The sequence below is a fragment of the Sinocyclocheilus rhinocerous genome, unplaced genomic scaffold, assembly GCF_001515625.1.
Source record: "Sinocyclocheilus rhinocerous isolate Xijiao unplaced genomic scaffold, SAMN03320098_v1.1 scaffold8, whole genome shotgun sequence".
In the NCBI taxonomy this organism is placed as follows: domain Eukaryota; kingdom Metazoa; phylum Chordata; class Actinopteri; order Cypriniformes; family Cyprinidae; genus Sinocyclocheilus; species Sinocyclocheilus rhinocerous.
The window spans coordinates 2,191,999-2,207,891 of NW_015666800.1; the positions used below are offsets into that span (position 1 = coordinate 2,191,999).

Consider the following 15,893-nt stretch of genomic DNA (forward strand, 5'->3'; position numbering starts at 1 on the left):
GGACCCCCTCTCTTTTCTGTGAGTGATGGCCTGAATGATGACTCTGACCCCAAACCCTGGACCGACCCAGAGTCTCACCACCAGCCTCACACAGTCATTCTCTCAAAGCCAGAAAGAATGAATGATAGCTCATGTTCTTTAGAAAGAACTTCAGCCAGTTTTACAGCATACAGTCATGATGAATATCTCAAGTAATTTACAAACTAGGGCTGCACGATAAATCGCATGCGATATTTAATGCGCATCTTGTCAGTAAAGCCACTTCTGTAATCAGCGGTAAATCTCCATCACGTGCGGGCTTTCACATGGAGCAGCATTTACTACACCGAGCCGTTGTTCGGTAGGAGGCGAGCCAGCACGGGCAGTGAGCCTGCAACTCTGACACGTCCTGCTGTGGCTCAGCGGTGAACTGAGACAGCCCATCACTTCACCGTCAGCACTCTGACCCCCTCTCTCTCTCGCCGGCTCCCCCGCACACACAGGCCATTGGCTTTGAGTCCGAGTAGAAGGACCCCCCACCCTCCATGCCTGGACCCCCTCTCTTTTCTGTGAGTGATGGCCTGAATGATGACTCTGACCCCAAACCCTGGACCGACCCAGAGTCTCACCACCAGCCTCACACAGTCATTCTCTCAAAGCCAGAAAGAATGAATGATAGCTCATGTTCTTTAGAAAGAACTTCAGCCAGTTTTACAGCATACAGTCATGATGAATATCTCAAGTAATTTACAAACTAGGGCTGCACGATAAATCGCATGCGATATTTAATGCGCATCTTGTCAGTAAAGCCACTTCTGTAATCAGCGGTAAATCTCCATCACGTGCGGGCTTTCACATGGAGCAGCATTTACTACACCGAGCCGTTGTTCACTGACAAGCTGCGCAAAAAATCGCGCGATTATGAACATGGTGTTGCGCAGCTTGCCTGTGAACGACGGCTCTGTGTAGTAAATGCTGCTCCATGTGAAAGCCCGCACGTGATGGAGATTTACCGCTGATTACAGAAGCGGCTTTACTGACAAGATGCGCATTAAATATCGCATGCGATTTATCGTGCAGCCCTATTACAAACAAAACATTTTTTTTTTGGTTAAAGGAGTTGCTTACTCAGTTTTTTTTTTTTTTACTTGTGAACTAAATTCAAAGTCTTCTGACGCAATCAAATTATGTATGGCACAGGTTTGACATTTGGAATTAAAAAAACAAAACAAAACTTTGCATTGCTATGAACGATGTAATGGAAGTAGCAAAATATATTTTCTTCCATATTGTGACATACATCCGAGAGAAACGGATTGATAAAGAAAAAATGTAGGGCGGGGTCTTGGTTTTTTCCATTGGTTTGATTGGATGGACGCATATCTAAATGGGAGTCGATTAAAAGAAAGGGGCGAGGTTATATGGACAATTTATTGGATAAGTCTAGCATAAGCTACCAGAGAGAGGTCTTTAATTTCATTGGAAGATTCAGTTATGACATTTTGATTAAAAATGATGAATTATGAGGTTTAAAAAATTTAAATAAAAAAAAAGAGGAAATGCACGCATGAATTGTTTAAAATAAGATCAATAACATGCTTTTTTTGTGGTCATGTTTTTAGAAAAACATATTTAGAAACGTTTAAACTTAATTCATATTATTTTAAAACTGACCCACTTTGAAATTTAATTTTAATTCTAATTATAAAAGAGGCACATTGTATATGTATAAATTGCATCTTCTGTAAAAAATAAAATGCAATAAAAAAAAACAGTAGATCTGGACATGTTGTTGTAGTAGTATAACTAATAAGCTAATGCATCAAAATTTTTTTTTTTTGAAAAATCATATTTCATATCTGTTCTGGCCTTCTGGCCAGCGAAAAAGTTTTCCCAGAGACAGGAATATGAAGACAAGGCTTTTTCATATTTTTCCTGTCTCTACTAATTAGCAAGCTTTACCGCTCTTCTTCATTCTTTCCCTCCTCAGTGGCATATCCTCTCACTTGCATATGGCTTCACTCTGTGAAGAGGACGTCCCGCCGTCAGCGTGCCTCATTCTCTTCGGTGCATGTTGGCTGGGCTCCACGGCAGAGCTGAAGCCAAGACCTGTCTAGATAGCCCATCAAAAAGCACTCTATGTGAGCCCACACTCAGAGATCGGGTGTTTCTGTGAAGTTCTTCATTACTGTAAGTCTCATTATTTTATTATCTAATAAATGAATGGCAAACTAGATGTATTTACACGTCATGCTATGATAGTATTGTGAAAAGGGAGAATAATGCCTTTGAAATGCTTTCAAAAATTGAGTGAAAGCTTTTCCATGAACCATCACAAAGACCATCTCTTGCATCCCTCCCTCAGCTCTGGGATGTTGTCTAACGTCCACATATCCGGTAGCCATAAGCAAGCACTGCTTTCCCAACATGGGGTCAAACTTAGCGATAAAACAGAGAGTAACCAGATCAGCCAACTAGGGCTTTTTCTAATCGCCCTGATGGAAAAGCGTGTATTTTTCGGAGGCAGGAGTCAGCAGCATGGTGAATTATTGTGAAGTGATGGACTACCTCAGACCAGGAGCAATCAAAGAGATAGCCCTTGCATCTCCAAATTACTGCTGCCCGTGCATCAGATTCTGGTGGCGATGCTGGCCAGGAGGCTTCATACAGTTGTAGACCCTCACACAGACACACACAAATACACACAATAGAACAAAGCACTCAGAATTATTTGTGGAAATGAAACCTCTGTTGCAGAAGACTGGATCAGTGCCTTCACCTTTTCCCACTCACTGAAATTAAATGACATTTATTTTCTGTGGCAATAATGCATGGGAAATGTTTCAAAACGATTCCGGGAGCGATGCAATGAGGTGCCTGCCTGCTCGGCCTGTATGCATTGATTGATGAAAGTGATGTCAGAATTCACGTGTGACATCTGTAAGTGCGTAAACTAATGGAGGAATTTCATTAGTCTCTTTTCCAGGTTCAAAATCGTTGCTGTTAAAGAATTCTTTCATCAACACTGCTGATATTGAGCGCAAAAAGCAACTGTGTGTAATACAAATAGCATGTAATTATGCTAAGAGGATGAGATGTTTTTACTCTGAATGCAGCACCGAATGTTTTCTTCACCTCATCTCACCTTTGCACTTTCTGAAACAAATGATGCATGATTGGATATTTAATTTCATTTATTTATTGATTCTGTCTTTTTTCCCCACTCGGCTATCTCATACAATATTACCAGCGTTGGAGTAGAGTCGTCCAAACTTGTCAAAGACGTTGCAGGTAGTGAAGACGGTCTTGAAGGGCTGAAATGATAAGCACATTGATTGGATGTCAGCAGTCTGAAAATATGTTTTACACTCCGCAGAGATGGTGCAATTATTATAGTTTTTCCATTTAGCTCACACACACGCACAAAAATACACATGGTTCCAAAGGAAAATGTTATTGCTCCGAGCTTGCTCTTTCACAGCTCAGGAGAATGAATGAGTTCAGTTATGCTGAAGAATCAACTAAATCTCAGATGTGTCTCTTTAAAATCTTTAAAAATAACTTTTGGGGTCAGTAAGATTTTTATTTATTTATTTATTTATGTAAAGAAATTAATACTTTTATTCAGCAAGGATGCATTAAATTGTTCAAAAGTGACAGTAAGATGAAACAAATGTTATAGAATATTTCTATTTTAAATAAATGCTACTCTTTTAAATGTTCTATTCATCAAATAATCCTGAAAAAAAGTATCACAGTTTCCACAAAAATATTAAGCAGCAGAACTGTTTTCAACATTGATCATTTATTTTGAGACAAAATGGAGATCTATTCTGAAATTCTAGAGCAGAGATGTCAGATCAGTATACTTTTTTCACTAGGCCCATGAGAGAAATATGAGAGTTGAAGTAATTTGTTCTCAATTTAATCTTCTTGCCGTCTAAGAAAAAAAGTGAGATATTAAGAAGATCCCACATGTGATGTTTCTCTCTTATAGGCTCAGATAAGATTTTAAATTTGAGCTTTTTGCCAAAGTCATGGCCTGGCGACCATCCGTCCATCCATCCATCCATCTTCCAGAACATCACAGCCATGCTAATCATTCCATTTCCAAACATACATAACATTGATTAAAACTTAGTGTGTTCTATTATAAAGCTTTACAGTATGTACTAAAAGTTGATTCAGTTCACCAACTGTGCAGTATATCACTACAAGTATACGCTATAAGCAAAACTAAGACTGTATCTCTGTTTCACTTCCACTTAGATCTAAAATTAGGGGTTAAAAGGTATTTAAAATGGCTACACACAGAAAGAAACACTACCATTCTCTCTCTGCTGCCTTCCCTAATGCCTGGTCGTCCTAGCTGCTGTGACTAGCATTGGCTCTTCATCACTGCTATAATACATTCTCCCAGTCAGCCAGTTAATGATGAATACATGAGCCACAACAAATCCTGCCCTCTTTTTTGCAGCACTGCACAAAATATCTGCGTCAGATATTTTTAGTTGGACTGGATTCAGCTTTTGCTAGTGGCCTAGTTGCTGCAGCAGCTACACAGGCTGTCTTAGAGCATCTCTGAAAGCACGCTGGCTCTCAGTGACCCCCCCTAGAGGCTGACCTGGTCTAAAACAAGCCACCTTCATCTCCACAACCACTTAATATAAGAGCCTGTGAGGAGCACTGCTGCGTTGAAATGGAAATAACGGGCTACAGTAAGAATGGGAAGAGGAAAGAGAGTTTGGGAGGAAGGCGATTTAATTATATATTTCATTTTTTAAGACTAAAAAAAGCCGAAGTTGAGCAAGGACAAACTAATGTCATAGACTTGGGAGGCGCTGACGGTTTCCCTCTGGCAGGCATGCATGTGATCCCTCTGTCAGTCAGCGTACGCCACCACGACAATCATCTGTGTGTCTTGGCCTCAGGAAATGCTGCAGCTAACTGTCCTTGTAAACAGCACTCCGCATTAACTCTAACTGCACAAGAAATGCAAAAGGACACCGTCTCCAAAGTGGAAAATAGATTCATTCACAATGTTCTTTATATGACAAAAATTGGAGTCAGCCAGACACACTTCTAAAGTGCCCTCAGTCCTTTTGAATGTATAAAATGAATCTCTCCTCTAGCTTACGTGTGTTCTTATTTGTCACGTCAACCTGTTCTCTTAAAATAGCCATAGCCCATGTTCTTTGTTATCTTCCACCTCAGAGTGTGTTTCATTTAACAGCTACATAACAGCAGTGGAACAACAGCGGACTTCAGATAAGCACTCAGGGCACTTAGACACTTTTTAGCCCATCAAACCCATATTTTAACCAAGCATTTGTTGCCTCTCCCTCCAACATTACCCAATAAAAACAGACAAGGGATAAAAAAATATGATTGATTGATTTGCTCCAATGTTCTTCAGAATGAAGCTTTTCTATTTTTTTCCCCCTCACAACTGAAACCAATTAGCACAGCTAGCACTTGTAGAGCAGAAGGTGGGTCGGCCCGGAGTAATAAAACAGTATTGACTTTTCTCTGACTGTAAGCAGGCTGAAAGGGGTGCTGCGGCCTTGTCGTACATGAAAAGAGCTCCATTAATTTCACTTATTTCAAGAAGGGCCCCTGTCATGTTCTAATGCGTCCAATGCACTTTTCGCATTCATACACACTGACATCTTAGCTGGGCCTCAGCCGAAATGAGTTTACATTATTTTAGCTAGTGAGAAGTTGACAGTGTAATTCTCACTGCACAGCCCTATAACAGGCCGGTAGGGAAATGGCAGAGGACTCTTTCATACGTGGCTAGTCCTGACTCACTCTAAAGGAAACTGAATGTACCCTTTCCGCTTTTGACTGCTCAAATGCACATTAAAGTATTTGTTGTTGTTTGTAGACTGACAACATTTTGGTAACGTGAAATGCTATTTGATTTTAACGAGTTATGTACACACACACACACACACACACACAAAGAGCTTGTGTCCTTAAAAGCACATTTGGTATGCACTTTTACACTAAAAATGGTCTATAAAAATATCAATCAAGAACTTAATCAGTAAAACAGAAGCTCTAATCGTAATCAGCCCAATTTGACATGGCAGTGCATAATCTTTTCACTTTAATCAAATGCTTGATGAAATGCACATTTCATAAAAACATACAATAAAAAAAAATTTTTACATTGAAAAAATATCTTTAGTTTTAAAGAAATATAAAATTACTCTCTCATGAAAAACCAGAAGAAAGAAAGTAAGAAAAAAAAGACAACATTAACTGCAATACATTATAAAATGGCGGTGGAATAAATTGTGAATATTGTGAAATATCATTATGATATAAAATTATTATAATAATATGATTATTATAATAATACTGATTATTATAATAATTGGTTTCTATTTGAAAATATTTTATAATGTAATTTATTTCTGTGATGGCCAAGCTGAATTTTCAGTAGTCATCATTACTGCAGTCTTCAGTGTCACGTGACCTTTCAGAAATTATTCTAAAATGCATAATAATATTTTGGTGAACAGCATTTTTTTAAATATACATTACAAAATAATATTAAATAAAAGTATTGATTTCTTTCAAATATATTTTGAGTTTCACTTCAAAATCTTTCAGAGGGGATGCAGGAGTATCTAATTATTTGAAGGTATGCAAACATTTTATCAGTAAACAACCTTACATTTTATTTTGTGGATAATCACTGTGCTTTATCAACATAATGCATGATCTAAATCCCTAATTTGCTTTATCGCACTCTTCAGAATGCTGTATATTTGACAATTAAGTCACTGAAAATCATGAAATTGATATAATCAAGTTATTCAGGTGACATGACCCTAATATGGCTCTCAATCAGTTACACACACAAACACACACAGGCAATTTCAGCAAGATTAACTGGCAATACCAGAATGACGCAGTTTTCACAAATCCCTGTCCTTGGAAGCTAACGTACAGTAATTCTGATTTCATTAATTCAGTCACACTGTGAAGAGAAAAATCATTTCAATTCATGCGATGCAAAAACTTCAATAGCTTTCAAGTAGCTGCATGAGCCACAGCACAGATGAAATTCAGAAGGGTCTGTTTTCATTGTCAGAATGGCAGTGGTAACCAGTTCATATTTGTATAACACGCATAGAAGAAAGTGCAGATGGAGGAACCAGTGTAAAAGAGCTGGGGGTCAGAAAAGTACATGGCACTGTGGAGTCATTTTATTAGAGCTTTTCTCACTCTGCCCTACAATATTTATATGCATTGTGCTTCTAAAGCTAAAGTATGAATGTGCTTGAACGAAGGTGTCGATTTTTGCTGTTGGAGTGTAAAAGTTACAAAAACTGAGAGACAGGTGTATTCTTTTAGATTGTTTTGTCCGGATGCAAAATAAAATAAACCGAGAAAATATTACAAAAATACAAATAATTATTACAAAATACGAAATCATTACAATGCACATTTCTTTATACACTAAAAAAAATCACAATAAACGTAGGTCTCAAAATATGAATAGATATATCTCACAATATGATTTTATATCTCATAATGTGTCTTTATATTTCACAATAGCAAGAAATTCAGTCATAATATATATATATATATATATATATATATATATAATAATGTGTGATGAATTATTCCGCCAGTGATTAACAAGAGCAGTCACTAACAAAGCATCATTTTAGGCTAAATATTCCAGTTGCCTACAACAATAATTAAAAAAAAAAATTCTGCTCCGGTTGTGCTTAGAGGCGATATTCGGTGGGGGGACAATGGAGATGGGGGTCTAGCAAAGGGGGTTTGGAAAAGCAATTACTGAAGCAACATTAAAATAGAAGAGAGAGAAAATAAATGTAGGCCCAGGTTGTGTGCTGGTATTCTGGCGCTACGATATATCAGTTTGAAAACATGATTGATGAAAGTCTAATGCAAGACGATGGAGAGGCTTTTGCACCGAGGCAATGCCACCGCCTGCACTTTATTAGCCACCGTAATTAGCCCTGGTGGTTCAATTTGTTAGAATCGGTGGTGATGATGCAAAAATCAGATCGCAGGGCTGGGTAGTCAGTGGCCGGCGTACAGCCTGATGAAGGGTCATCCTTGTCAAGGGGCTATTAACTAATGCACTAATTACAGAGGAGAGGGAAAAGCGCGGACCCCATGCCTCTCTGTCTGTCTGCATCACTTCTGATCCACAACTGGGCTGACAACACACTGCTGTGGACCGTCACTTCATATCTGAAACAGCTCAAATCACTGTAATGACGCCTTTCACTGATTTCATTTAAGGGTGTTTCTTCAACTACGAGAACCTTGTGGACATTTAGAAATGAAACTCTCTTAAAACACACTTTTGATACTGACTAGTATATTTAATTGGTTTACTAACAATGTCCAACAGTGTATATATTGTACATGCACCACAGAAAATAACAAATCATTTTTTTACCCTGAACCATCATGAATAAATGTCATTTCCAACTCAAATCGCTATTCAATTTTGGTGGAAATTACATTTTAAAGCATTTTTTAGAATAAAGTAGCTCACTCCCTTAAATAGCTAGACATGAATGTATCCTAAATACAATTAAATAGTATTTTCATAATTTTTGTAAAAATCTGAAATGCCGCAAAATAAAAATATTCTGCTCACAAGTGATATTAACAGTACCTTGAATTTTCTTTGTCTTATATTTAATCTAAAGCATGCTCTTTACTGACACCATTGTAAAGTGCACTTAACTTTTGATAAGAACTATTATTTTAAAATAACAAATATAATAACTAATTGGTATAATAACAGACTATTGTTGGAAATGACAACTGAGGGACAGTCATTTTTTAAAATTGCTATATATCAATGCAAAAGAAAAAAAAGAGGGGCTTCTCATAATAAAAACTTAATTAAATGTTAAAAGTTTATTTAACTCTTTTTAGATTATCTTAAAATATATATAATTTTTGGGATATATGTTCATAATTTAAGATTAAATATTTATATAGCTTTATATAACAACAAAAAAAAAATCTGTTTTGAAGTGCCTGTAAGTTGAAGAAACAAATGGAAGTTCATTAGTTATGTATCTGAGCATGTCTGAAGCCTCTGTAATCCATCCTGCATCACTTCCTTTTATCTCCACAATTGAGATAAATCACCAAGCACTGCTTTCAGGTTAAGACATGTTAATCTGGGAAATAACACATCTCAAGGTGTGGGTCCTATGAGGGGTGGGATGAACAAATAAATGGAGAAGAAAGGAAAAAGAAAATGGGTATAATTAAATCAGAGATGCACTTGGAAATTACCATATCCATCATTATCTTCATGTGAGTCAATGCAAAGGAAAAAAGTGAGGCTTAGGAAAAAAGGTTTGTGTGCAACATATTTCTCATTGGTAACCGTCAAAGGTAGGCAAACGTGGAACATTTATCAAGCCACTGACAAATGACACTGGGTTACTAGTTAGACAGTGTAATAAGTGCCATCTAATTTCCTCTTTAGAATCAATTTATATTTCAAAGCTCGGGATTGTCATCAAGGGACAAAGCTTTTCCTGTGAGAAATTAGAGATGTGAAAAATTTTCTTTTCATAGGAAAATATATGAAAATTAACAGTGTAATACTGTGTTTAAAATTTTTTAAATATTTTGTTTTACTTTTTTTTTAACATATCTATTATTTAGATTTATTATTATTATTATTATTATTATTATTATTATATTACTAGCTTTTATTATTCTTTATGGATATATTTACCTCAGATGGATCTACAATAAAATGTAAAAAAAAAAAAAGTTATATACGTAATAAAAAAAGCTTCATAATGAAAACATAAGGTACTCAACAGCTTGCAGTATTTTGTTATATAAGACAGAGATACATATTCCAATTGCAGTTTGCCTAAATGTAATATCCGAATCAAACCCATCGAGAGTGCCGTCATCTTAACGTGTGTAATTCTCACGGGAACGTCAGTGCCTCTGGCGTCTGGGTCTCTGTGTGACCTGGGTTAAATGGAGGGCATCTTTTGGAGTACATTACTCTCTTAGAAGTCTAATGCATTTTGATTAATCAAAAACAGCTCTGCAGTCACACTCTTCAGAGAAGGATGTAAATAAATATATAAGCAAACAAAATAATTAGACAAGCAAAACGTACCCTGCACCCCCCAGTGATAGAGGAATGGATGGGTTTCTTGATGATGAGTTGGGAGAGAATGAGTGAGTTCTTCCAGATAACTCATCCAAATAGTGTTGAGGGGGAAAGAATAATCCATTCAAAGCAGAAATGCTGTGCGTACGTTGCATGAGCTAGTGGCATTAATTACAGACACTGAAGCAGCTTTGCTAAGGGTTAATGAGCCTGGCATGTGCTAACAGATCAAACGCAAGAATGCCATGATCAAAAAATTTAGTTGGTTACTGCTCCATGCCTGTTCATATGAAGCCTCAAGTGAAAAATAAAAAAAGTAATAGGGACTTTAATGTTTGTTATTGTGAGTTTATATCTCAGTAAATACATGAAAAAATAGATTTTAAAAATCACAGTAAATATATGTATCAAAATATGAACTGATGTAATCTTTCACAATATGATTTTATATTTCACAAAAGGAAGAAATAAAGTCATATATGTATATTTTTGTGCATTTACTGTGCAAAAGTTTGGGGTCTGTAAGTTTTTATTTTTTTGTATTTGAACAAAGTCTCTTATTATTAAGGTGCATTTATTTGATTATTTGCATATTGTGACATTATTTATATTATTGCATTTATTTAAAATGACTGTGTTCTATTTTAATATATTTTGAAATGTAATATACTGTATTCCTGAATTTTCACCAGACAGTATTTACTCCAGTATTCAGTGTCACAAGAAATTATTTTAATATGCAAATAAATCATTCTAATATGCTGATTTGGTGCTCAAGAAACATGTATTATTATGATCAATGTTGAAAACGGTTCTGCTGTTTAATATTTTTCTGGAAACCATGAAACCTGGAAACCACTTTTTTTTTCTTCTTCCCAGGATTCTTTGATGAATAGAAAGAACAGCATCAAAAGATCAGCATTTATTTAAAATAAAAGTCCTTTGTAACATTATAAATGTCTTTCTTTTAGCTTTTGATCAATTTGTGTGTATATATATATATATATATATATATATATATATATATATATATATATATATCATATAAAAAAATTGTGTTGACCCCAAACTTTGGAACAGTTTGAACAGTAGCGTATGTAATACTGTGGTAAAGCTCTTCTGGGTAGGGAATCACCCCTGAGGCTGAGGGTTTGCCTCCTGTTTAGCTATGGATCAGTGATAATCCTTAATATGATGTCCTCTGCCACATCAATTATGTTGATCATAGGCACGCTCGTTATGCTGAGTCTTCATTACTGTCAGACGGTGTGAGCACCAGCCTCAGACCTTTACAGTATAAATCAAGACATATTGGGCTACTTTCCAAAAGAATCAGAGAAGCACGCACCATGTCTTTTAACTTGTGACGTTTTACGGAATGGCATAGATATGGTAAAACTAGACCAGGAAACTTGGAGTGTCTGATGTATTCTGGGAATGACCTGATAAATTCTGTTCCCTCTGAAAAAAAAAAGTCAAAATTTTTATGCCATATAGATAACAATTAAAACGCAGAGCGGAACCGAGCTGCCACATCTAGTATCAGCCAAGCATACATGAGCGGTGTCAGCAGTAGGGGCCATCTTATTTATTCCATTCCGGAGGAGGTATTTCCGGGCAATTGCGCTGGATGCAGAGGGTAGTGCCTGCTGGTAAGAGCCAATAAAGAACTCTCATCCATGAATGGCCTTCAGCAGAGACACAGTCAATTACCTAATGTGAGGACTTTGAGGGGGGGGAGAAAGCCTTTTCTCCTCATTTACTTGTGGGTATTTATTAAATTGCTGTCAAATTTGACAAATTTGCGACGCTCAACATGGAGGTTGTTTTGGTGGGGGTGCGTGGTTTCAGAATGAACACCAGTCCCCCTCCCACTACCATAACAGACCCCATATCCCTCTTCCTGAATCATGCCAGCACACAAAATGCGTTTTGGCAGTTCTACATGTGCATGCTAGCGAAACGTGTACCTTTTTCCCCTTGAGGTACTCCTTGTGCTCCTCTCGGAAGTGCTTGGTCCCATATGCCATCTGCTCAAAGGTGGTGGAAGTGTGCATCAGGCCCTCGTACTGCTTATTTCGTCTTGTATTTGGTAGTGCCTGCTGGTAAGAGCCAATAAAGAACTCTCATCCATGAATGGCCTTCAGCAGAGACACAGTCAATTACCTAATGTGAGGACTTTGAGGGGGGGGAGAAAGCCTTTTCTCCTCATTTACTTGTGGGTATTTATTAAATTGCTGTCAAATTTGACAAATTTGCGACGCTCAACATGGAGGTTGTTTTGGTGGGGGTGCGTGGTTTCAGAATGAACACCAGTCCCCCTCCCACTACCATAACAGACCCCATATCCCTCTTCCTGAATCATGCCAGCACACAAAATGCGTTTTGGCAGTTCTACATGTGCATGCTAGCGAAACGTGTACCTTTTTCCCCTTGAGGTACTCCTTGTGCTCCTCTCGGAAGTGCTTGGTCCCATATGCCATCTGCTCAAAGGTGGTGGAAGTGTGCATCAGGCCCTCGTACTGCTTATTTCGTCTTGTATTTGAAAATGGAAGAAAACTGTGTGAAAAGAAAAACAGAAATAGTAATCAAGATTTTTTTTGGGGGGGAAAAAAGTATCTTATTCTCACAAAGGCCGCATTTATTTGAGCATAAATACAGTAAAATCAGTAATATTGTGAAATACTGAAAATATTGAAAATAACTGTTTTCTATTTCAATATATTTTAAAATGTAATTTATTCCTGTGATAGCAAAGCTGAATTTTTAGCAGCCATTAATCCAGTCTTCAGTGTCATATCATGGTCTTTCAGAAATCATTCTAATATGCTGATTTGCTGCTCAAGAAACATTTCTTATCATCACAGTTGAAAATGGTTGTGATGTTTAATATTTATGTGGAAATGGTGATTTCAGGATTCTTTGAATAAAAAGTTCAAAAGAACAGCATTTATTTAAATTAGAAATATTTTGTAACATTAGAAATTTTTATAAATTTAATGCGCAAAATGAAATAGCAAAACTGGCATTTCCAACATTAGTTGTATTAGCCTTAATGTGTGGAAAAGAGCATAATCTCAGTGTCGGCCCAATTAGTGGCCTCTGGTCTTGGCTAGCGTGCCTGCTAAGAGCTAACGCTCTGCTATTTTCACATAGCACATGTTACTTATCCTCACAGGCACTTTTCATTCTAGTCCAGATCATTTCCAAACACAAATCTCTTCTTAATCGTTCTAATGTCTTGTGGTTGTTTTTGCATATGCTGCGTGTTTGCTGGGCACACGTTCAGTGCAAATAGCGGTTACTTAGGAAAAATGCCAGATGTTAATTACAGCAAGGTTGATTTTGTAAATTGTACCCAAGACACTTTGCCTGGAGGAAGATTTATCCAGTGTGGTACAAGAGGTGTCTGCACGAGGCTGGGTAAACGTCCGCTGGGCATTGGCTTGGTTTGTCACAAAACAAACAAACAACCAACAACCTTGGCACTTTCTGTGAACACAATCTGCAAAGAAAGGTTTTTTATTCCCAATGCTTGTTGTGTCTGTTCCCTTTTATGATGATGAAACCAGAAGTACAGGTGAAGCCCTGTCCTCTTTAATGAAATCAAAACAGACAAATATGGAAAATGTAACCATAATCGCTCCACCTGGAAAAGTTGCACAAATACAGTGCAAAACTGGCAGAGTAAATAAAACAGATGGGATCGTTAGATCAAAGACTTTGTCTCATATTTTTGCATTGATGCTTTCTGAAACATCTGTTTATGAAAAGATAATAATAGGGGCTGTGCCAACTGAAGTGAAACTTTCTGGCAAAATTGGAGTTTGTTTGACACTCTATTTAGTCATTTCCTTAAAGAACCATCCTGAACAAGATCATTATTTATTAGAGAGGCTCTCTTGTCACCTAAGTACCACATAAGCAATAATGCTTGGTAAAGGCAGAAAAAGGGGGTGGCATCAAGCACCGCACTGGCCCTTTAAATAATGGCCCAATCTCACACAGACATCCTTATCCACTAGAGACACCAGCCTCCCTACAAGACAGATTACAGTGCAACCCATGCTAATGTGCACATGGGACGGACATCACAGAGCAAAAATTAATGTGGCCCCAATGTCCCAGAATACACAACGCTTCTGCTGCTTGCCGGCTGTTTCACTTACTGCTTTCATTGCCACTGAATTGCATTTTAATAGGGTAGTTTTTATTCATTGAAAGCCATTAAGGAAAGTTTGACTTCTCGCAGGGGATCTTTTGGCAGTGCAGACCAATGCCCAGTGACAACATCCTAGGAGGCCACCAAAACAGGAGAAGGGGGAGTGTAAGAGGAAGTAGAGAGAAAGAACAGAGTAGAGGCAGAGGGAGAAAAAGAGAAATATGTAGAGACGTACATATAATATCTTCCCCTTGCACATTTGTAAGCCAACCTGCTGGGTAACACTGGTTTTAAACAGAACAGAATTAAAGACTGATAATAATAATAATAATAATAATAATAATATCAAATAAATAATAAAATGATAAATAAAAGAAAATGATATTAGCTTATATAAATCATTCCTTAGATATTATTAAACTTTATTTTATTTACTAATTTATTTTAAAAAATCATTAATTTTAATTGTTTGTGCAACCTAATTCAGTCTGGTTGATTCACTAATATTAACTAATATTTTTGACTTTTTATTTAGTGTATTTACCATATGAAACATATTACTAGTTTACCTGGCAAAATATTTTACAGTGTAGTTCTCAAAGTTACTCAAAAAAAGGGAATATTTTTAAAATCAATAAACACTTCACCGTGCAAGTACTTAATTCCCTGTCAAACTATAAGCCAACTATTGAGCTGTTTGTTTATAATGGTATTATAAACCCTTGTCTAAATAATGGTAATCCATCCCAGCATTATCTGCATCAGAGGCTGAGGAGACATCACTAGAACTGAAATTAAGCTGGTGATGGGGGAAAAAAAAAAAAGAGAGTAGCAACATTTTGGTAGCTCTCTGAAACATTCCGGAGGAAATTAGTAGGAAACGAGAGTGGGATCCTGGATCAAAAAGACTCTAATCATGCTTCGCCATGCCCTGCAGACACCACATGTATAATACGATTTACACAGTAACCACCTCACCTATTACTGCCTGTTTGGGGTATTCTGTGTTAATGGGGTTAGCTAATTTACTTTTTAAAGTTGGAGCAAGAAGAAAAAAAAATAAACATGATTAAAAAACATTGCACATTGAGCTTGTAATTAAAATAAAATGGAAGGGTTTTAAAGTCGGCATGAAACGGAAGTTGCGATTGTCTTTTCTTCTCTACTGTGACATACAGTATATCCGAGTGAAACGGCATCTGAAATGAGAGGGCGGGACTTGATTTCGTCCTTCGGGATTTGATTGGATCGTTGGAAGTTGGGGCATTGCAAACAAAATGGAGGCAGATCTGAATGTCAGTTTGCAGTTAGTGGTGGGGGATTTCTCTCCACTGGATTCACAGCCGACACCCAAGCATGAATAAATGTTTTATTTATTAAAGGATGATGACGATGATCAACGGCACAAAAGAGAGAGAGAGAGACTGCCTGAATGACTGAGCGCGTCCTCCATCAGGTTAAGTCATATTCATGAAATAAATTAGTTTGCGATGTCCTAAGAGTAATGTTGTTGTAATATCCTAATATCTTTTCAATGTTTAGGGGTAACGTACTCCCTCATCACTGGTGTCAGTGTTATGTTCTCACACAAGTGTT

The 15,893-nt window shown here is 37.0% G+C and overlaps 1 protein-coding gene and 1 long non-coding RNA gene across 2 annotated transcripts in view; one reads left to right on the top strand and one right to left on the bottom strand.

Annotated features, from left to right (window-relative positions):
- The window catches only part of LOC107733128 (uncharacterized), an 82,026-nt gene that overhangs the window by 58,997 nt on the left and 7,136 nt on the right, over positions 1 to 15,893 (top strand). The gene's annotated exons all lie outside the window — the stretch shown is intronic.
- LOC107733126 (spermatogenesis-associated protein 17-like) overlaps positions 3,195 to 15,893 on the bottom strand; it is a 31,098-nt gene continuing 18,399 nt past the window's right edge. The window contains exons 9-10 of the mRNA XM_016544628.1: positions 12,559 to 12,694; positions 3,195 to 3,293 (exon numbers count right to left, since the gene is read on the bottom strand). Of these exons, the coding sequence (XP_016400114.1) occupies positions 3,213 to 3,293; positions 12,559 to 12,694 (217 nt within the window). The 3' untranslated portion in view covers positions 3,195 to 3,212. The remainder of the gene's footprint in view (positions 3,294 to 12,558; positions 12,695 to 15,893) is intronic.